General features: G+C 41.9%; 2 protein-coding genes across 4 annotated transcripts in view; one reads left to right on the top strand and one right to left on the bottom strand.

The window, feature by feature from the left end:
- Positions 1 to 1,596: 1,596 nt before the first annotated feature.
- LOC113022669 (protein FAM72A) lies at positions 1,597 to 6,277 on the bottom strand. The gene is made up of 4 exons (XM_026168317.2): positions 5,664 to 6,277; positions 5,337 to 5,414; positions 4,665 to 4,789; positions 1,597 to 4,560 (listed from the first exon to the last, which is right to left on the bottom strand). The coding sequence occupies exons 1-4, from the start codon at positions 5,813 to 5,815 to the stop codon at positions 4,466 to 4,468; spliced, it is 450 nt and encodes a 149-aa protein (XP_026024102.1). The 5' UTR covers positions 5,816 to 6,277; the 3' UTR covers positions 1,597 to 4,465.
- Positions 6,278 to 6,554: 277 nt separating this feature from the next.
- The window catches only part of srgap2 (SLIT-ROBO Rho GTPase activating protein 2), a 60,447-nt gene continuing 44,652 nt past the window's right edge, over positions 6,555 to 22,349 (top strand). Inside the window, exons 1-2 of one of the 3 annotated variants that reach the window (XM_026168307.2) lie at positions 6,555 to 6,572; positions 7,098 to 7,486. In XM_026168307.2, the coding sequence (XP_026024092.2) occupies positions 7,420 to 7,486 (67 nt within the window). In that variant the 5' untranslated portion in view covers positions 6,555 to 6,572; positions 7,098 to 7,419. Of the gene's footprint in view, positions 6,573 to 6,927; positions 7,487 to 22,349 lie in introns of those variants that run through there. The other 2 variants (XM_026168311.2, XM_026168306.2) reach the window with 2 other exon arrangements.

Raw genomic sequence — 22,349 nt, 5'->3', positions numbered from 1 at the left:
CATATCCACAGCATGTCTCCAAAGTAAACAGCCTGTAGCATATTAACCCTCCTGCTGTCTTGAAGATATCCTCCTTTAATAATTTAATATTTAATAATAATTTGGAATGACACCAACTTATCTTGCTCTTCGCTTTTTTTCTGTCATTCACTTTAAAGATGGGGAAGCGCTCTGTTATGCACACATGGTGATGAACTTTGTGATTTGTGCCCATAGTTAAATATTCATTTGACAAATTCATTATCATAATCATGATAATCATATCAGCTGTGTGGATTGGAGAGACTTGGGGGGTAGTGTTTTGATGATTATGATGATGAACATAGAAGAACAAGTACAATATTCCACTTTATAAAATTAATTATATTACGCTTTTTTTCACTATTGCAAAAGTCTTTTTCTCTGGTTTTAATGTGCACCAGTGTTTTAAAGGGTAATTCAAGACGGGCTCGTACTAAATGATTTGTGAGTTTGTCAAAACATTCTGTAATAGAGCTCAAGTGAACAGACCATGAAATACCTTTTATATGATAAATTTATGAGATAAGAAGCAGGATTAAAAATTCTGGCTGAAGCAGCCGGGATAGCGTTGGGGTCTGTTGTCAGCAAATTAAAAATATGTGAAGAACTTGCAAGTCTTCCCTATAATTAAATGATACTCCAGGGATGCGGAGGATTTACGGAATATAAAACAGAGCAGAACGCTTTTTCTGGATCCTAACTGGGGTGTTCAGAGACATGGGATGGATTCCTGGCTCAATAAGATTAAAATGTGAAATGATAAAGCCAGTGGAGTCATCTGCTTAATTTGACAGAACAAATAAATAAGTAAAAGATGGGGTAAATAGCACAGTTGTTGCTGATTTGTCAGCTGCACATCCATTATGTGACTCTCCCTTTCCACCACATCCCAAAGGTGCTCAGTTGGATTGAAATCTGGACACTCTGGAGGCTGTTTGTGCAAAATGAACGCATTGTCATATTAAGAATCTAGTCTGAGATGATATGAGCTTTGTGAAGCTGCATGTTATCCTACAGAAAGAAGCAATCAGACGATTTGTACAAAAACAAAAGACATCATCAGCAATAATGCTCAGTTGGTGCCAAGTAGTCCAAAATACTCCAAAAACATATCCCCCACAGTGACTCTACCATCGGAATTTTGCAGCAGAAATCAAGACTCATTAGACCAGAGAATGTTTCGCCAGTCTTCTATTGTCCTATACTGGTGAGCGCGTGGGATTTGTAGCTCATTTCCTGTTCTTAGCTGATGGAAGTGGCACCTGATGTGGTGTTCTGCTGCTGTAGCTATATCCTCTTCTGCATACCTCGGTTGTAACAACAGATCATTTGAGTTACTGTTGTCTAATATTCAGACAAGATCCCTGTGCCAACAACAGTCACTCCATATGCAAAGTCACTTGTATCACCTTTCTTCACTGATGCTCAGTTTGAACATGGTGCATTGAGTTGCTGTCTGTCTTGGCTAAACAGATGCTTGCATTTGCAGTTGAGCAGTATCTCTAATAAAGTGTCCACTTGTTATATACTCAAAAAAAACTGACAACAAAAAAAAAAAAGTTTGGGGCAACTGAGAAACTTTGAAAAAAAAGAAAAACTTTATTAATTTAACAAGCATACAAAACAACAAATCATTTTCTTCAAACTATCAATGCAGTTTCAGTGCAATTCCAAAATATACATTTTCAGCAGGGCATGTTAATCAAAGTTATTCACATCCAGACACAGCCATTTAAATAGTTCTTCTGATTATCATTTGACAATTGTCCTAGCCAGAGGAAGCTCACGAGTAATACCTTCTTGAGGTAAAACTGCACACATTCAGTCTTTAAATGTACAAAACAAAGCACTACACAATTAAATATTAAATACAGAAACAGAAACATAAGTACTACAGCACAAAACAAAACAAGCAGTTGTAAACAAATTTTGTAAACAAAAAAACCCCAAAGTAAGTATGTGGTGATAGATATTTGGTTTGTGGATATAATAAATACCTAGCTGATGCACTGTATGGTATCCACACAGACAGTATTTGGTGTGAAAGTGTGACAGACTGTCAGTTATAATTTTTAAAAGGTGATAGATGTGGAAAATACAGAAAAAGTTTCCTCGTTTATGGGTGTATTTCCACAACTAAAGGCTATAGCATAGACAAACAGAGGCCAGTTAAACATTTTAAAAAGCTGCTTCCTTTCTTCTCCTCTTCCTTCACCTAAAAAGTGGGACATTCAACATTTGCTCATTTTTTCCTTTTTTAAAATAATGTTCACCGGCAACACAGGAAGTTGTCAATCACCCACAGAAACATTGTTACTTTAAGACAGGATCATAGTATTAGCAGGGCACAGCAGTGAAACAATAACAAGAGCTTAAGGATGGCACTGTGAAAAAGAGGCTTTGAGTTGAGTCTGTTGTGAATGGAGGATTTTGTAGCTTGCTGAGTAAATGGCCTGGTCACTCAGTGATGACAGGTTAATATACAGCAACAGCCCAGAGGTTACAGTTTAACAGAGGTTCATTTCAGTAAGGCTAAAATATTCAATTTTGGGAGCTTTGTAGCACTGGTTTAAGCATCATTTCAAACAGCTCACAAATAAAAAGTCAAAGGCTTTTCTATAAATCAGGCGCCACATGAAGTAATTATCTTTCTAGACTAGGAGGCAACCTGTAAGTTAAACACTGATATGTCCCATGATTCTTTGGAGTTCACTTTTTCCATCTCCTCAATTGCTACAGGTATGCTGCTACATAAAAAGTGAACAGTTGTGCAACAGAAACAGAGCTAGGACACTCGCACCCATTTGAGCTCATGTTTTCACGATCTTGCTTCATGATCGGCATGCTTTTTTTAAATTGTCACAAATGTAAGCATTTGTTTATATTGAGCTATTTATTGTTTGAGCTCTGGGTGAATACTCCACTCAGCTGCTCCACAGGCTTGTGTGAAAGCACAACCCATTCATAGGTTAGTAAGTTAGTAAGGAACACTGCTACAGTCAGACTCGGCTGGGTGTTAAACACTTAAATGCTGCTATCACAAGTGCAGCAAACACTATGTCAGCATCTCAAAATCCACCAATGACAGAAGAGCAGATTGTAAGGTAACCTAAATTAAATATGCCCTTTACGACTAAGGAACATAAATAGATACATCACTCTGTAATTGTGCTATTTCTTCAATATCAGGGATTCAAAAAGAACTCAAAGTTTCAGTTAGCGCCTTTTCATTAATTTGACAGCATCTGAGCATGTTAGCTTTGTGCCTGAATGGGCACCCCGATAACTTTTAAGCAAAAGTCGTGACAGTAATTTTTCCGGGTAGAAAAAATTTGTGTCACATTCGACATGGCGTAAATCTGAATGCATGCCTCTGCTGCATCTGTGCGAGTTGAGTATCTCACGAGTTGATCCCAATAAGACAGAAAAGCTCTTTTTTTCTTTACGCGTCAATAGCTGCTGCCAATAATTCAACATATCACTCAAAATATTACAAACACACGTTTGTCTCTTTGTCAGTCCCCTTAGTATATCTTAATAAAACCTCGAGGAACATGAACGTAAAAGTCACCCATGTCTGAAGAACAGAATGCTGTCACTTTAACATTTTAATGTCCCATATCTGAAAAGGCCTCCAGAGATTAAAAGATTACCGTTATTAGAAGTTTTACTTATTACAGCACATTCAACATAAAGATAAGTGCTATTAAAAAAAAGGATATAGGTAAATTTCAGACCTCCTACCCAGAAAAATCTGATGGTGTTAATGGTGTGAAAAAGCAAAGCATTCACTGGTATGTACCATTAATTAATCACACCACACCCAACTTTTCATAAGGCTGATCAAAACAATGAGCTCTGAAAAGCAGAACACACTACATTATGGAGTGTAGCTGTCTGTTATTTTCAATTTAATTCAGCTGCATGTTTTTTTTTTGTTAAAATAATAGCACACAAATGTACAAAAATGAGAGAAAGACTGAAAAGAATGTGTGAATGTGCGTGTCTGTGCTTTTAACAGTGAAAAGTGATCAGGAAAGGCATGGTCACAGGTTAAAGGGTAATTAAAACACTCAATTACGAGCACCAAAAGCTTCCCCTGTACCGCTCTCTTTGGGTTTAAACCTTCCAGTATTTACAGCCACACCCCAAATCACTAATGTCAAGGCAGGTGTTCTCTGCCAGCTTATAGTGGGAAAACACCTGCTGTGACACCACTTTTTTTTTCCAGGTAGGGTCATAAGTGAACAATGGTTTAATCTTTCAGCCCACACAGAGTAGTACAGCAGGATTGCTGGTCCCATGTAACTGGGTGTTCATTTACCCTTTTGGTTCCTCTTCTTTTGTCTCATCCCAGCATGGATTATACACTTTTTTTCTTTTTTTAAATCTCCACCTCTCAAAAGCTGGCACTCCAGGTCTCTCACATTGTCCATATCCCACTCTACCTAATACACTCCTCCTCTGATGGGCTTTCTGATTCTTCATTCTCGCTGTCATCTAGCTCAGGAAGATCTCCCCAAAGGAGCAGATTAAGGCCTGCAGACACATGTGAAGGGGACTTATGAAGTCTTATGTACACATCTCATGGACTATGCAATTGCATAGCATTTCAGTTTTATCAAAGGTGAATTTATACTGACCCGTTGAATCCAGTCTGTTGAGAGTAGAAACAGCATCGCTATTGAACATCCAGAAGTGGCCGTTGTTACAGGAGAGCAGGCAGGGTTTGCAGGGGGCTACAACGTGATAGCCCACAACATTTCCACTAAAAGAGGGAGGGAGCGAGGATAAAGAAGAAACGTGAGTCAGCTATTTGCTGGGGGCACTTCTGAAAAGTGCCAACACTACTAGTGAGTTTCCATTATCTAACACATGTTTGTGTTTGCCCTGCATACAATAACAAAAGCCCATGAACACAAATGAAACTCTATAAAGGTTCACTGTTTACTGTACTGTGCTGTAAATATGATTTAAAATTAATATGTGCAGACATAACTGGCAATGGCTTTAATATTTATTTAACTGACATTTTTAAGTAAAGACAAGTATTTTCCGGTATCATTTGATCACTTGTGCTAAAGTGTATAAATTGTAATGTTGCTTTTCAAGCACTACCTAATGTTTAGTATAGCAACAGGCTCAAAAATAAAATAATCAGCATATAAACTTACAGTTGACAGGCCCAACAATTTGTACAGATATGTGTACATATGCAACTACCTGTTTGGTGTCCTTCTTATGAATATCAACAGATTATGTTTCCAAAGTAAACACTGCAAAGACGAAAAGGAATAATATAATATAATATATACCATTTGAGACATGCGATGTCTCTCAGTTTGCATTTACAGCTTTCAGTGGAGTAGCAGCTGGCCACAAAGTCAACAGTTCTGCGGGGAGGGTTCGTGCAAGGAGACACAAACACACCCATTAAAGGACAAAAAAACAACAACACACACACTTATTTTATATTGTCATACAACAAACCCTATTAATTATAACGGCAGCTTGGCCAGAGCATTGTGTATCTCCTCCAATCGGTTAAGCAGACAGACATCACTTTGCCACAGTTTTGCCACTTGCCTTGGAAACCGACATAAACAAAAACTAGCAGCACTACTAAGAAAATTAGCTCTTACCTATTGGGAGGTATGTCAGTGGAAAACAGCTCGACCTCGGTGTCTGCAAGAAGCACTGCCTTCATGCCTCTCGTGCAGAGCAGGCTGTCACAAAATATGCAGTTCACCTGGGTCACACACTTGTTTTTAAAATTAGCGTTTGAAGTAGACATTGTTGTTTTGCTAAATGCGGACTTCGCCCTTTTTTTCACGTTCTTTCTGCCTCCGGACAGCAAACGCAGAAAGGGAAAAAAGAACCAGACACTGAGAATTCTCACTAACCGTTCACTTCGGTTTAATAAAGCTGTAAATTAACTTTGCAAGCGTCAACGCTAGCTCCAATGTCCTTGTGCAAACGTTAGCCTTTCCTAACGATATAACGGAAGGCAGCTAACGTTAGCTTGTGAAACGAACATACGAAGGGATATATATATATATATATATATTCTCGCGAAACCCGCTCTATATGTATAAAACAAGCTGTACTGTTAATTAATCCACGATATCGATGAACAACTGGCCTGTTTTCACGGCTTACTGGGCATCCATTCATGTACTTAACAGCTAACTAAATAGCTGTCAGCTTTGTTTACAACTTCCTGGTATTTAACGGGACTTCCTTAAACTATCTTTAAAAGACCCTATACGCTATTTTGAGTGGATGTACACTTTATAGTAACCAACGCTATTGGTCAAATTCATTACGGATTCTGAATGCGATTGGGTAAAAATTCAACTTGACGAACCCTGATTCAAAATTCTGAAAAAAGCTGATTGGTGGACTTGAATGTCGTTCACGTGTGACCGTTTGACCAATCGTGGTGGAGTGGTAGGTATGAGGCGGGGTCGTAGTTTAGCCAGTGTAAAAGAAAAAGAAAGTTGACGTAGTAATAGGCTGAAGATGGAATGCATTTTAATATATGTATACAGGTATTCTGTTCTTATAAAAGCTGAATTTATGAAGGAATGTATGTATTTATTCACAACTAGCGTGTTACCGTTTAAGGGTTAGAATTTATATGCATTTACGCTAATGTTCATAGCTAAATAAAGCACGAGGCTCTCTTCAGCCACATTTGCAGTGACCTGCTCCTAAATAGGTGTTCATCTACCAACACATTTAAACTAAGCTCACCTAGGCAAATAAATACCCGTCGGTCCTGCAGCATGCAAGCTAAAGGCTTGCTGTAGCAGATGTAGTTGTATGTACTCGTGAATGTGTGCATCCATGCCTGTCCTGCGCACTGGGGGCTGACCAGCAGCCAGCCCCTCCATCTCTCCACTTGGTTTCCTCTTTCGCACTTCAGGAGGTGGGTGGTGGAAGAGAGGGTAGCACTTTAGTTTAGACAAGCATACGGGCAGCAGTGAGATCGAGATTCGCTCGGGGCAAGTAACAAAAGAAAAAACTTTCCAAAGTGCTGAGTAAGAAGTTAATCGGGGTTTTTTTTCGTAAAGGGAATGACTCTCCTTTCTCATGAAGCTGTTGGCACCATTACTCTTGAGGAGGCGGTGAGGCGCGGCGTCGGGAAGGAGCACACAGCAGCAGCAGCGCCAAACTCACAATGCGCCCTGAGTGAGCAGAGGCAGGGAGACAATACTTATCCACGGGAACACTGAAGAGCTGTAAATATCTCATTTTGGCTGTTTTGTTTCTTTTTTCCTTTTTTGAAAAACCGGCTCCAGATTGACAATCCTTCCATCTACGGCTGATTTGTTGAATTATTAAGAGAAATTTGACTTTACTGCGAGGACAAGTGGTTGATCTCCAAACTCAGCCATGACGTCTCCAGCGAAATTCCGAAAGGACAAGGAGATCGTGGCCGAATATGAGACTCAAGTTAAAGGTAAAACTTTTCAAAGCCCCTCAGATGTTTTCATGCAGTACAACCCGGAGAGATTTAGCGTCAAATCTGTGCTTACTTTACTGCGTGCTGTGTTTGATCTGACTTGGCGTAATGCATCCCATTTTTTTCTGTTACCCTCACCTCTCCTATCCTACCAGGCGTAAAGGACAGACTTGCCTTTGCATTTCACCAACCATTCGAGAAGGTTGTCATTGTGCAGACGTGGCGGATCACTTTTTGTGTGTATAAATAATGGCAATCATAAATGGTACATGATGATCAGCGTGCCCCCAAGCGTGTGATCGCTCTCCTTTAAGGCAACGCGCCGATGGCCAACAAAAGGCGAAAGGAAACGCTCACAAATTAGGTGTCGTCCAGATGTGGTCTCACCGCGGCCTCCTATCAAAGCATACGTTAAGGTGATGTGTGTATGTTTGCGTAGAGGACCCACTGGGCTGAGGTTTCGACACTGTACAAGGCAGGGCGTTTTCTTTCCCCTTCTGTGTCTCCTGCGTGTCTGTGCTGCTGCTGTGCACCGGCACCGCTCGCTCATGCGTTAAACGCAGACTGCAATTAAATGATCGATTTGTGCCCTGGCTTGTTCATCGATCGCAGTTCATCGGTGCAGCTTCTGCCGGTGATCAAGGACACGAGAGGGCTGGGAGAGTAGATTGTAGCTGTTAGGAAGGATCGTTTGAGTTGTTAACTAGTCGCTAGCTGATTGTTGTGTTTGTTGATTTTTTTCCCTGTCATCAGGCAGTCACACTGGATCCAGCACCCACTGTCACTCAGAGTGACAGTGTGTGCTTATCAGATCTTGGGGGGTGAGGGGTTGTGTGGTATGTACTTGAGGCTGGAGAGGGAAGGAACAGGCTCAGAGGTACCAGGAAGGGGAGTGGGTGTTACAGCATGTTTGCACTGTTACTGCAGTGCCAGATGACTAGATAAGATGGGCCACTGCTTGGCTTATCCCCCAACACCACCACCACGACTGCTTGATTCTTATTTCCATTTCGAAGAGAAGACACCAGCCCACTTCACGCCCTCGCCTCTTTACTGGCACCTCTCAGCACTCCTCTTCTGCCGAAGAAATTCCCCATGGCGTTCTTTGACGAAGCTTGATAGTCAGTAAGGAACAAAATACTTTTGAAGCGTTATCGGAGATCACAAGGTTGTTAAACTGGAATTACTGGTGTCAATGCACATATGAGTGGCAAACACAAGGAAGAGCGCTCGTCGAGTGTCTCAGTGAGGTGTGGAGCAACGGAAAGCAGACAAAACACACCTTTGATGGCATAGATTTAACAAGTTTATGGAACCTCAGGTCATTGAAGCTAGTCATCCATAAGCTGTTGTTTATTTGTGCAGTTGAACTGAGGTTTATTTTAGACCTCTCAAACCTTTCCTTTCAATATTCTTTATTTTATTTTTCTGACACTAAATCTGCAACAAATCCTGGCAGAGGTTTGATTTGGCGATGCACTAAAACAGGTATTTCTGGCATCTGAACAAAACACCAGAGTAATTCAGGGTAACCTGGCTCACAGTTAACCATTTCTTCCTTCTTTGCTTCATTTGAAAACTTTGGCTGGCACCACAGTGGCATTAGCGCCGTTGTCTCTGTGTCCTTTTAGACTGCTGTTTATGCCCAGCGGCACGTGTAAAGACTTTCTGTCTGTGCTGTTTTGTGGGCACTGTCTGCTGGGTTTGTCAGACTGCGGACTTAATGTTTGCCCATCGACCCTCTGCATTGATTCCTCCTGTCACTTACCTCACTGCTCCCCATCCTATCTAGAAGGAACTGATTATAGGGTAAATCTGTGCATCCTCATATCTATTTGAGGGGCGTGTGTGTGTAGAGATGCATCGAGATGCTGTCTCTTCTGTGACATTCCCAACAGCATGCCTTCACTACAGCCTGTCATTATCCTGTGTGCTGCTGCTAAAGACTCTCTTGTAGAAAGCATCAGGCAGCTCTCACTCTTTTTCTCTCTGTGTTTGCTAACGCGTGTCTGTCTTGTTTCCCAAATCTTCGCTAGATCCGCTCTACAAATTTCAGTCCTGCTAGCCAAGAAGGGCTCATGCGTACCTGCATGACTCTGCTATTATCAGGCAGAAGGGATAGACTTTACATGTCGCAGCCATGCACTGCAGCATCATGGGGAAAATGGATTTAAATCCTCCCCAGATGACATTCATGAAGCGCTGCAGCAAGAGAGGGAGAGGCATGAATGCTCACGCTCTCACTGATGAGTGTGCTTGACAGTGTTTGTCAAGCACACGGTGAATGGATTTCTGCTGATTATTCTGGCTTATTAGCTACTATAAATTTGTGTTTGTGGCCTGTGGTTTATTGTTTCTACAGACTGGTCACACTTCTGCAGTATTGTCATACATACATACACTGATCATCTGTGCCATCATACTGTGTTCTAGCACAGTTGTTACTTGGTAGAAATAGAGATGGTATCCACGTGTTATGTAGTTTTAGTATTCCATGCAACATTAGGCAGTATTGGGCAGAAAAAGATGAAAAATCATCAAAAGCTCTGGTGAGATTTTGAGATTATTTGTTCCCTTTATATGGCTCAGTGTTTTAAAGCTTAAAATACACTCAGTAACTGGTGACTGTTTGACTTTTACAGATGGAAAATACTTGTATTTGACATTATGATTTGTAATGCTCTGTATTCTTTTGATTACCAAAAAATGATGTTGTGACTCGATACCACAGGCACGGCGATGTCAGTGGACGTGGTCACCTCATCTGTTGACAGGGTACCTGGATAAGGTTTTAAATGCACACCGGCGCTCGAATGCTGTCATCTCTTTGTCTTTGTTATTTCACACAGACAGAGTCCCGATATTCTAATATTGGATTCTGGCTGATGAAAGGAATTTTCCTACTTGGTTTGGAAGAGGGTGTGTGTGTGTGTATAAGTGCCTGAAGAGAGGCACACACACACACAGACAGATGTGCTGAGAAGTAAAAGACAGACAGAAAGAGAATCAGGAATGGAGAAAGAGGAAGAGAAAATACGACATATTTGCAGAGGGATAGAGAGGTTATGACTTCAGAGTATTGAGTTTTTTGGGAACCAAATAAAAAAAAGCTGTGACTATTCACCAGCACTTTAAGTAGATCTTTCTATTGTAATTTTAAAAATCCACACGTGTTTGCAGGCAGGTAAACGAGGGTTAGGGTGAAAGCCTGTAAATGTGTGTCGACCAAACACTAGAGAGCAACTTCCTATATTCCAGTGGCAGCCTTTAATATCAGGAGCAAGAAATATTTTAGTGGAAAATTAAGGTGTGCCGAGTCTTTTAACAGATGTTTCATTTTTCAAATGCGTTTTGGCTCAGCCCTTAAGCAGCTGTCCGGTGTTTTACACATCTGGGAATGTTAATAACTATCTGCCTTTGTTGCCACTGATCAATTTTGATTGGCCGTGGTGTTTTTGTGGTTTGCTGAAAAAAAATACAAAAAGGGTACGAGTGGCCATTCAATTTGACGTCGAACTGAATAATTGTTGCTGAGTTTTAGAGTAAATACTGAGAGACCCATTTAAAGAAACAGTATCCTTACTTTACTTACTTTTCCTAGCAGGCTAATAAGCTCAGTCATCTCTGCAAGTGTGATGTGCGTCTGTCTATGTGTACATATAAACTGCGTGTTTACGGTTGCCAGAGAAACATATGATTTAGGATAAATGGCTGCTTTCACTAGCACACAATAGGAAAGGTGGTGTCACAGCAAGAGGTTTTGTCTGCATGACTGTGGCTCTCTGTCTTTGTTTTATGTGAGGTTCTGTGCTTGGCCTGTATTTCTCTTTGCGACTCCATTGTTGTTGAGTGATGTTTATTTGAAGAGAAGGTGCAGGGACAGTGTGGAGATCTCTGTTTTGTCTTTATCCACGTTAAGGGGCAGAAGGAAAAGTGAAACGACACTTGAAACACTGACCCACTTTTGCAATGGCTTTCATATCAAATGGCTATGAACCAGGAATCAGGGTTAAGCTCTTAACTACTGCTTACTGACCAGTCAAGTTTAGTTGAAGGTCTTATAAACCATAGTAAGACACTGTAGGCCTTTTGGCGAATGTCTCCACCTTTTGGCTGTACTGCAGGAACATCAGGTCTAGACTCTTAAATGGTATGAACTTGCTGGGAAGCCAACATTTCAAACATTTAATTGTTCTATATGTCACATTTATTTTGTGGCATGGCAAGTGGAAAATGGAGAGTTCCAAGTTCTTTAGGCTACTGGACTTTATAAAAGATAGTTAAAGCCTACTTATGGTTTTAAATAATGTTTTCTTCCTCATATCTGTTATTTCAGTTGATAAACTGAGTCTGAAATAGTTATTATGTGTTACAAGAACATGTCTAGGTGTCATATCAGTTTAACAGTAAACAAAATTATAACCTGTTGCTTAATGCCAGGGAAGTGATAGCAATAATCTATTAACTCAGTCTGTGGTTTTTGGTGCTGTTTTCCTCATATTTGTTTAGGATTATAGTTTGCTCTTCTTTTGGCTCCTCATTCCTAGATTCTGAAAACCTGGGTTTACTCATTGACCTTATAACCAGTGTCATTTGACCATTTGGCGTGACTGTAGTTAAGTTTAGTTAAGTCAGATGATGAAAAGATATCCTGGTTGTAGAGCTGGGCGATATGAGATTTTTTCATATCACGATATGTTTTTTTCATTTCAGGCGATAACGATATCTATCACGATATAAGCCAAATAACTATATTTGTAAGATTTAAATGTGCCGTTGCTCACAAGTAAAATGTGAAATAATCAGCAGCTTGTTTTTATTTAAATATTTATTTCCCATAATAAGTTCAACAGATGTACTTAAGGAACATGAGACTTTTTCAGATAAATAAAGGCAAATATTGCAAACTACAAAAGAAAGGCAGCCGCTAAAGCGTTTAAGTTTCAAAATAGAACAAATGAAACAGACTAAATTGTCAATTCCACTTAGAAACAAAATATTAATTCTAAAAATAAATCTTAGTTTGTTTTACAGAAGAACAGACAAAACTGACTAACTTTTGTCAATATCAAATAAACTGAGAACTAAAAGGAAATTCTCAATCTCTCCTTGTTGTATAGCTGAGCTTTTCAAACAGTTTTAACAGTTACTTTAGTCTGACAAAAGCCGAATGACGAATTAGCGCTTCCAGTCAGAGACTGAGGCTACGTCCACACGTACACGGGTATTTTTGAAAACGGAGATTTTCCGTTTTCGTTTTAAAAAATAATCCCGTCCACACATAAAGGCAGAAATGAAGGAAAACGCTGCTATGAACATGCCAAAGCAGCAGGTGGCGCTAGATTCCTAACCGTGCCGAAATGTCGGCCAATCAGAAGTCTAGAAGCCTCGGTGGAAAAAGTAAACAAAGCTGGGGCATAGAAGCAGAACTGAGTCGTATGTGTGGAGGGACAGTAACTGTGTGTATATGTAAGCAAACACTGCAGAGAGTAGGATTAACAGTATTGTAGAAATTCATTTCACCGAAACAATAACGTGGCGCACAGTGTGACGCATGCACCAGTTCATTGTATTTCCAGACTTGCTTTCGGCACAATTTACAGTGCACGCTACTCTGTTTTTTGTCAGACTTGAAATAGCCGAAATACCTTCACACTACGGAGCTTCTATGGCTCTTCCGTTCGACAATCTCTCCGGCATTGGAACCATCATCTGTTTTCTCTTCGGTCACGCTCGGTTGATTTTTCTAGTCGGCACACTCATTTCCTCCATTACGCGCTGGCTCCATTACCCGCTGGCTGCTTCCCAAACAAACACACGTGCGGCTTGGCACTTGTGCTGTACGTAACAAGTCACGCGACGTGACGCTGCGGCTGTGATTGGTTCGGCTCTGCGCTACTTAGTTTGGATTGGCTGACCTTTTTTTTTTTTTTTTGAGGACAAGAGCGGCGAGGTCTATCGCGATAGCTTAATTTCTCTATCGAGTAAAAGTTATATCGCGATACATATCGTTATCGTTCTATCGCCCAGCTCTACCTGGTTGTGTTGAACTTGTTTGCAGCACAGGCCCTGTTTGTGGGTGTGTGGTTGTGAGGACGAGGAAAAGCTTCATGTGTGTGATCTTTTTAACAACGTCTGGCTAACTAGAGCTTGACTGCATTGACTTAGTGGTGCAATTATCAACCGTGAGTCAGTCACACAAGTCTCTAACATTATTTGGCGTATCCTGTGTCAGTGTTTGTGTGTGTGTTTATTTATCAGTGTGTGTTGGTATAATGGGGCAGAGGAGGGGGGCCTTGGATTTGAATGTTGTATTGTAAGCTGACTAAAAATGCTGACAGAGCTTAAAATAATCACTCAGGAAGGATGTTTGTGTGCAACTTAGGTTTCGGAGGCCGGGACACACAGGAATCATACAGGAGTGTGTGAAGCTTCCTGTTTGGACCCATGGCTTTGTGTTTGGGCAAAGGAAACGAATGTCTTTCATGCACACACATATGCTGTGACCGTGATTCATGCGTGAGGGTCGTTTTCCCTGCAGTTACCGTATTTGCCTTTCATCATATAAAAGAACGGAGAGAAAGATTTTTAAAAACAAGTTTATATATATATATATATATATATATATATATATATATATATATATATATAAAAAAACACCCAGCACGCCCCTGCGGGCGGTTTATCCTTCAAGCTCGGGTCCTCTACCAGAGGCCTGGGAGCTTGAGGGTCCTGCGCAGTATCTTAGCTGTTCCCAGGACTGCGCTCTTCTGGACAGAGATCTCCGATGTTATTCCCGGGATCTGCTGGAGCCACTCGCCTAGCTTGGGAGTCACCGCACCTAGTGCTCCGATTACCACGGGGACCACCGTTACCTTCACCCTCCACATCCTCTCGAGCTCTTCTCTGAGCCCTTGGTATTTCTCCAGCTTCTCGTGTTCCTTCTTCCTGATATTGCTGTCATTCGGAACCGCTACATCGATCACTACGGCCGTCTTCTTCTCTTTGTCTACCACCACTATGTCCGGTTGGTTAGCCACCACCATTTTGTCCGTCTGTATCTGGAAGTCCCACAGGATCTTAGCTCGGTCATTCTCCACCACCCTTGGGGGCATCTCCCATTTTGACCTCGGGACTTCTAGGTTATACTCGGCACAGATGTTCCTGTACACTATGCCGGCCACTTGGTTATGGCGTTCCATGTATGCCTTGCCTGCTAGCATCTTGCACCCTGCTGTTATGTGCTGGATTGTCTCTGGGGCATCTTTACACAGCCTGCACCTGGGGTCTTGCCTGGTGTGATAGACCCCAGCCTCTATGGATCTTGTGCTCAGAGCTTGTTCTTGTGCTGCCATGATTAGTGCCTCTGTGCTGTCTTTCAGTCCAGCTTTGTCCAGCCACTGGTAGGATTTCTGGATATCAGCCACCTCCTCTATCTGCCGGTGGTACATACCGTGCAGGGGCCTGTCCTTCCATGATGGTTCCTCGTCTCCCTCCTCTTTCTTGGGTTTCTGCTGCCTGAGGTATTCACTGAGCACTCGGTCAGTTGGGGCCATCTTCCCAATGTATTCTTGGATGTTCCTTGTCTCATCCTGGACTGTGGTGCTGACACTCACCAGTCCCCGGCCCCCTTCCTTCCGCTTAGCGTACAGCCTCAGGGTGCTGGACTTGGGGTGAAACCCTCCATGCATGGTCAGGAGCTTTCTTGTCTTTATGTCAGTGGCTTCTATCTCCTCCTTTGGCCAGCCTATTACCCCAGCAGGGTACCTGATCACGGGCAGGGCGTATGTGTTGATGGCCCGGATCTTGTTCTTACCATTCAGCTGACTCCTCAGGACTTGCCTGACCCTCTGCAGGTACTTGGTGGTTGCAGCCTTTCTAGCGGCCTCTTCATGGTTCCCATTTGCCTGCGGGATCCCCAGGTACTTGTAACTGTCCTCTATGTCTGCAATGTTGCCTTCTGGTAGTTCAATCCCCTCAGTTCTGACTACCTTCCCTCTCTTTGTTACCATCCGACTACACTTCTCCAGTCCGAACGACATTCCAATGTCATTGCTGTATAGCCTGGTAGTGTGGATCAGTGAATCGATGTCTCGTTCACTCTTGGCATACAGCTTGATGTCATCCATGTACAGGAGGTGGCTGACAACTGCTCCGTTCCGTAGTCGGTATCCGTAGCCAGTCTTGTTAATGATCTCACTGAGGGGGTTCAGGCCTATGCAGAACAGCAGTGGGGACAGAGCATCTCCTTGGTAGATCCCGCACTTGATGGTAACTTGTGCTATGGGCTTGGAGTTGGCCTCTAGTGTTGTACGCCACATCCCCATTGAGTTCCTGATGAAGGCTCTTAGGGTCCCATTGATCTTGTACAATTCTAGGCATTCCAGTATCCAGCTGTGGGGCATTGAGTCATAGGCCTTCTTGTAATCAATCCAGGCAGTGCACAGGTTGGTCAGTCTGGTCTTGCAGTCTCGGCTGATTGTTCTGTCTACCAGTAGCTGGTGTTTTGCACCTCTGGTATTCTTGCCAATTCCTTTCTGTGTCCCGCTCATGTATTGACCCATGTGCCTGTTCATCTTAGCCGATATGATGCCTGACAGGAGCTTCCATGTAGTACTGAGGCAGGTTATTGGTCGGTAGTTGGAGGGGACCGGTCCCTTCTTGGGGTCCTTGGGGATCAGGACCGTCCGGCCTTCAGTTAGCCATTCCGGGTGTCTCTCGTTAACTAGCAGCTGGTTCATTTGTGCTGCCAGACGCTCGTGGAGTGCAGTCAGCTTCTTCAGCCAGTAGGCGTGAACCATGTCGGGCCCTGGTGCTGTCCAACTCTTCATACTGGAGACCCTTTCTTGGATATCTGCCACTGTGATGGTTACTGGACCCTGTTCAGGGAGGTCGCTGTGGTCTGCCCTCAGATCCACTAGCCACTGAGCATTGCCGTTATGGGTTGCATCCTTCTCCCATATGCTCTTCCAGTATTGCTCCGTCTCCAGCCTTGGTGGTGCTGTTCTCTTATTGTTCCCTTGCCACTGAGAGTACACCTTTGCTGGTTCTGTGGAGAACAGCTGGTTTATTCTCCTGCCTTCTATCTCTCTGGTGTACCTCCTCAAGCGGCTGGCCAAGGCTGTGAGTCTTTGCTTGGCAGTTTCCAAGGCCTCAGGTATGGACAGCTTGCTGTATTTCTTAGGCACCTTATTTGTCGCACCTTTCTGCAACTCTGTTAGTTGGCTAACCTCCCTCCGTGCTACTTTGATCTTGCCCTCTAGCCTCCTTCTCCATGGAGGGTACTGCCCCTTGTGGCTGTTCAACTTGTAGCCAAGCATCTCACTGATCACTGCTGCCGTATTGTAGATCAGCTTGTTAGTGTCGGTAATCGTGGTTGTAGGTATTGCCCGTAGTGCTGCATTAACATCATCTAGCAGACCTTCTGAGGGTACTTCACGTAATCTTGGTAACCGGCTACGGGGGATCCAGGTTTCAAGCTTGGCCATGATCCTATTTTTCAGGTCAGTTCCTCTCGCACTCAACGATCCTTCTCCTATCGCACTTGGGGCTATGTACCCAATCTCGGGTGGGGGTGATGATATCTCCCCCCTGACCTGGCATCCTGACTCCTCCTTGCCGTAGCATTTGTGTTGTATCTCGTCAATCTCTAGCTGTGAGAGCAGTCCCTTCTTTCGAATGTTGGAACACTGAGCTACTAGTTGTTTCACCGTCATTGTGGATGTTGGGTATCGAAGAATCCATAGGTCCCTCATCCTATTCATGTAGCCCCTTCCGCCAGCGTTACTTGCGTAGTAGCATTCCAACAACGCCCTGTTTTCGTCCCTTGCCCACCGATGCCTTCTTGTTCCAGTAGCCCACTTTTCGTCAGGGTGCCCTGGTTCCTCAACACCTGACGCGGACCTTGTTGATCCGGGCGACGTCCGAGCCGGCATGCCTTCATATTTATCTGTCTCGCTCATGTCTGCGGTAGGCTCGCTTAGCATAGGGGGTCTAGCCTTAGGACCCTGACTGGATACAGACCCCCCAGGCAGGAATCGAACTTGCGATCCTCTGTTCCAAAGGCGTGTAGTTTGACCACTACGCTATCCAGCTGCATATATATATATATATATATATATATATATATATATATATATATATATATATATATATATATATATATATATATATATATATATATATATATATATATATATATTATTAGGGGTGCAACGATATTCGTATCGATATTGAACCGTTCGATACAGTGCTTTCGGTTCAGTACGCATATGTATCGAACAATACAACATTTGTAATTTATTTTATCAATTTTCCTTCTGACAATGCTGTCTGTGTTGAGCGCTCAGTGAATCTGCATTCGACTACTCCGCCTAGGCTCGACAGTGCAGCCTAGGCGGAGTAGTCGAATGCAGATTCACTGAGCGCTCAACACAGACAGCATAGTCAGAAGGAAGAGCGCAGGGCAAGCTAGCGAGACAGAAGTTAAGCTCTCCTTGTAACAGGCAAATTGAACCTCATTCAGATCTGGCGTTTGGAATTATTTTGGTTTTCATGTGACGTATGACCCTGAAGGTAAGCGAGTCATGGACTAAAGTAAAACAGTATGTTGGATGTGCCATGCAATGCTCAATTACATTGGTGTGAACTAGTGTGTTAGCGCAGTTAGCTCGTTAAGGTGTTGGCCGTCTAGCCCCATGCACGGAGCGATCGGTGGTAGCTCGTTAACGGAGATTTGCCGTGTTGTGGCGTTAAGGTCATTTCAACGAGATTAACCTGAAAGCACTAGTGGGAACACAACGAATATGACTGCACATTTACGCCGACATCATCCTAGTGCAAAGACAAATACAACAAGCATGCTACTAACTTTAGCCGAGTCATTTAGACAGCTGTTAGCACATGATTCTCCTTATATGTTTAATATGCTGCTGAGAATATAGCCCAGAAGAAGCGGATAGTATAGCTTTTATTTTGGAAAGAGACATTTCTCTGTAATAAACTCTCTTTTCCAAAGATGAGTGATTCCTCAATCAGATACAGGGCTCGCAATATCGCTAGCCCGATGTCCCGGAGCTAGCGATTTTTTCAGTCCGGCTACCAAAATCTATCTCTTCCCTGCCCGTCGGGCTATTGTAGGAAAAATATATGTCAATGCTTTTGCATTCTTTCAGAAATGTAGCTGGGTAATTATGTCATTGGCATCGGTGAGCCACTGTCAATATGTGACATATTGAAGTCGCGTTTGAATTTGCGCTTGTTTTTTTGCTTTCACTTTGCAATCGTGCGAACTATGTATAGAGAGCGACAGCACTGATCTGTGAGTGATGATAATTTGTGCACCAATTCCTCTGACATCGTCTTATTAATCGTTAGCTTACTATGCAAACATGACAAGTGAAATCTCCCGCAGCTTAAACATGTGAGAGGTTGATCGCGCAGAGAATCGCTGAGCTTATGTGAGTGCGTGTGTAAAAGCATTTCAGTTCTGCTGAGCCAAATAAGACAGGTCAGGGTGAAGAAGTGACAGCCAAAGAAAAGCTTACCACAAAACGGAGAAGTTATGACAAATCAGACTATAAGGCAAAAAGAAAGTGCAGCTTTATGGTTTCATGGACAAAAGAATTTCTGTGGCTGCAATATGACGAGCTAAATAACCAGGGCTGCACATAAGTGGTCCGCAGGTGCGCATTCGCTGTCAAAATAAAAAACACGCACAAGGGTTAGGGTTAAATTTAAAAACTGTACTTTTGAGTTAAAATATATATTTATAATTTTAATAAATGACAAATAAAAAATGCATGAACATTTTTTTTGTATTGAAAAAATATCGAACCGTGACACCAAAGTATCGAACCGAACCGAACCGTGAATTTTGTGTATCGTTGCACCCCTAATATATATATATATATATATATATATATATATATATATATATATATAGATATATATATATATATATATATATATATATATAGATATATATATATATATATATATAGATATATATATATATATATATATATAGATATATATAGATATATATAGATATATATAGATATATATAGATATATATAGATATATATATAGATATAGATATATAGATATAGATATAGATATAGATATATATATAGATAGTTCTCTTTGCAAAGTCACAATAGAACAATGTGTTCCAAACCAGGTGTCCCACTGTCCTTTCAGTTCTGTGTGTGGGACAGTGCGCAGTAGCAGTCGTCTTGTGCCATGTCAGCGGCAGACATAACATGGCTGAAAAATCGCATTGATTTTCTGTTCCCGTTTGCTTGTCTGCTTCCCCATTCTTCACTATTCAGTATGACAATTTACTGTGAGGCTCCTGCGGCACCTGAGAGAAAACACACAGCATTAAATTGACAAACTCTGTAAGTGCTGATCTGGCCTCCTTCAGTGCAGACGCACACAAATGTAAACACAGATCACTAGTTAGTGAGTGTTTTGTTGCGATGTGGACCGAGATGTCTCACTGACGACGCAGTCGATTGCTGAGAGATAAAAGAGAAATGTCTGTTTCTTACCTGGTGCAGTAGCAGATCTAAGATGTGACAGCTCATCAGAGAGATGATGACATGTACGGTGCTTTAAAGTGAATGATAAACACAAGAAATAAAATAGCTGTTAGAGGGGCCAAGTGGGTAAGGACAGAAGTCATCTAGTCATCTAGATGACTGCTGTTAACTACTGCCAGATGTTCCAGATGCAAGGATTGGGTAACAGATGTTGTGTTTGCCCTGGTTGGCTACTCCCGACAGTTTGGCTGATACCCCTATACAAGGCCAACAGTGCTGAGGCATGCTGTGATTGGCTGAAATCTTCCCTCCCTCTTTTCAGGTGCCTCTGCTTTTTTTATTTGAAGAGCTGCTTGTGTGTGTGTGCGTGTGCACGTGTGTTTGCACATGTGTGTTTGGGTGCACCTGTTTGTCTGGTCAATATGTTGCCTCGTTTGTGACATTTTTGAAACATGTGGAAGCTATTTGTTCATGCAGAACACACACACACACACACACACACACACACACACACACACACACACACACACACACACACACACACACACACACAGATGAAGCCTTGCAGACTTTGTTGTTACCTGCTGTAGATTTTGTTTTTGCATAATTTCAACTGTAGCATTCCACCCAGACAGTTGGTTTTTGTAAGCTGATGAAGCTGAACAGTGTTGTGTTGGAGAAGTTACTACTTGCCTATGTTTGTGCGTGTGCAGGCAATACGTTTCAAATCCTTTTTTTAATATTGATCTGCTTTGTTTTTTTTATTGCTGTATCATATATTTCCAAGAAACTCAACAGATAAACTTTCTGTAGATAAAATGACCAGATGGAAGCGCTCGATTGTGGCTGATACTGAAATTACTAGATATGCAATCGGTGTCGAATCATACTTCATTACAAACCAGTAAATCTGTCTTTTTTAAACCAGAGATATGGAGTAGATGGTTACCTTAGAATAAAACAGCTGGCATGTATTAGTTGCAATAAAAGATTTCCGCAAATATCTACTTCCTCTTTTCTACAGATGTGCTGCTGGTAGTGGTGCCTAAGCTGGAATAAGTTCCTAACATTTCTTTAAAAAACAAAACAAAACACAGTCACAAAAAGACATATTTAAACACAACTATTTCATGATGAGCTTATTTGTACAGACCTGAAACGGTGCAACATCGCATAACCATTCCTCTGTAAACAATCTAACCCCTGAGGTATGATAGCAATGAAAAAGCTACAGGTACAATTCCACTTTGCAAAGCAAGAAAAGTTATATATCTTATCATTTGTCTTTTTTGTTTAATTTTATAAAAGCAAAATAAAAAACAAGCCTCAGATAAGCAAGCTTTTCCTAACGAGAATGCCCAGGAAGGACCTTGATGAAGGAGATTCAGTAAACAGGAGCCAGAACAACATTTCATTTTGTAATTATTTTTCAACCAGGATGCAACATCTTGACATCCAAACAATGATTACTGTGGGTCAGAATGTTTGCTTGTGTACACGCTCTGAAGCAAAAGGCTCTTTTCAGTATTTATCAGTTTGCTAAAGGTTTTTTTTTTTTTTTTATTTGCTCTCCATCCACCCATCTGTCCATTTTCTTTCACTCAACCAATTCAAGGTCATGTAGAGGCTGCAACCTTTGCCACCTGTCATAGGGCAAAAGGCAGTGTATACCCTGGCCTTTTTGCAGGGTTTTTTTGTCTCTAAATAATCAAAATCTAGAGGAAAAAGGCGAGACATGTTCCCCAGAGCCCAAGTTAATCCAAGTAATAGTTCATTTTTGCATAAAAGACCAAAATCGAGTCAAACCAAGTTCTTGATTACAGATGTTTGTAGAATCACATCAGCCAGTGTGAATGTGCATGTTACCCAAGCACCTTTGAGGTATTGACCTCTGTTTGGGTGCCTCTTTGCAGGTTTACTTTCTTTATCTGCCACACATAGCACCAGCAGAGCAGTCAATAACAGCCCCCCCAACACACACACCTTTTTTTCCAAATTGTACTTCCAGTTTTCACAAGTTTCACAAGACCACTGTGAAAGGCAAAGGCAAATGTTTACCCCCCCTTTAAATTATTTTGCTCTCCTTGCTCTTTCTCATGATGTTTGTCAGCAGTGATGAAATGTGATGCACACACATTTTCAACACACCTCCTATGGCAGCTTAAACCTATAATCATCACTTTATGATTACAGCACACGGACTGTGCGTGCATGAGCCTCACTACCGGACACTGACTCGCAACCAGCTGAGAGAGAGAGAGAGAGGATGTGTGTGTGTGTGTGTGTGTGTGTGTGAGAACATCTTTAAGAACAGA

Source organism: Astatotilapia calliptera, chromosome 5, assembly GCF_964374335.1.
Source record: "Astatotilapia calliptera chromosome 5, fAstCal68.1, whole genome shotgun sequence".
Classification (NCBI taxonomy): Eukaryota; Metazoa; Chordata; class Actinopteri; order Cichliformes; family Cichlidae; genus Astatotilapia; species Astatotilapia calliptera.
This window is presented reverse-complemented; position numbering and strand designations above follow the sequence as displayed.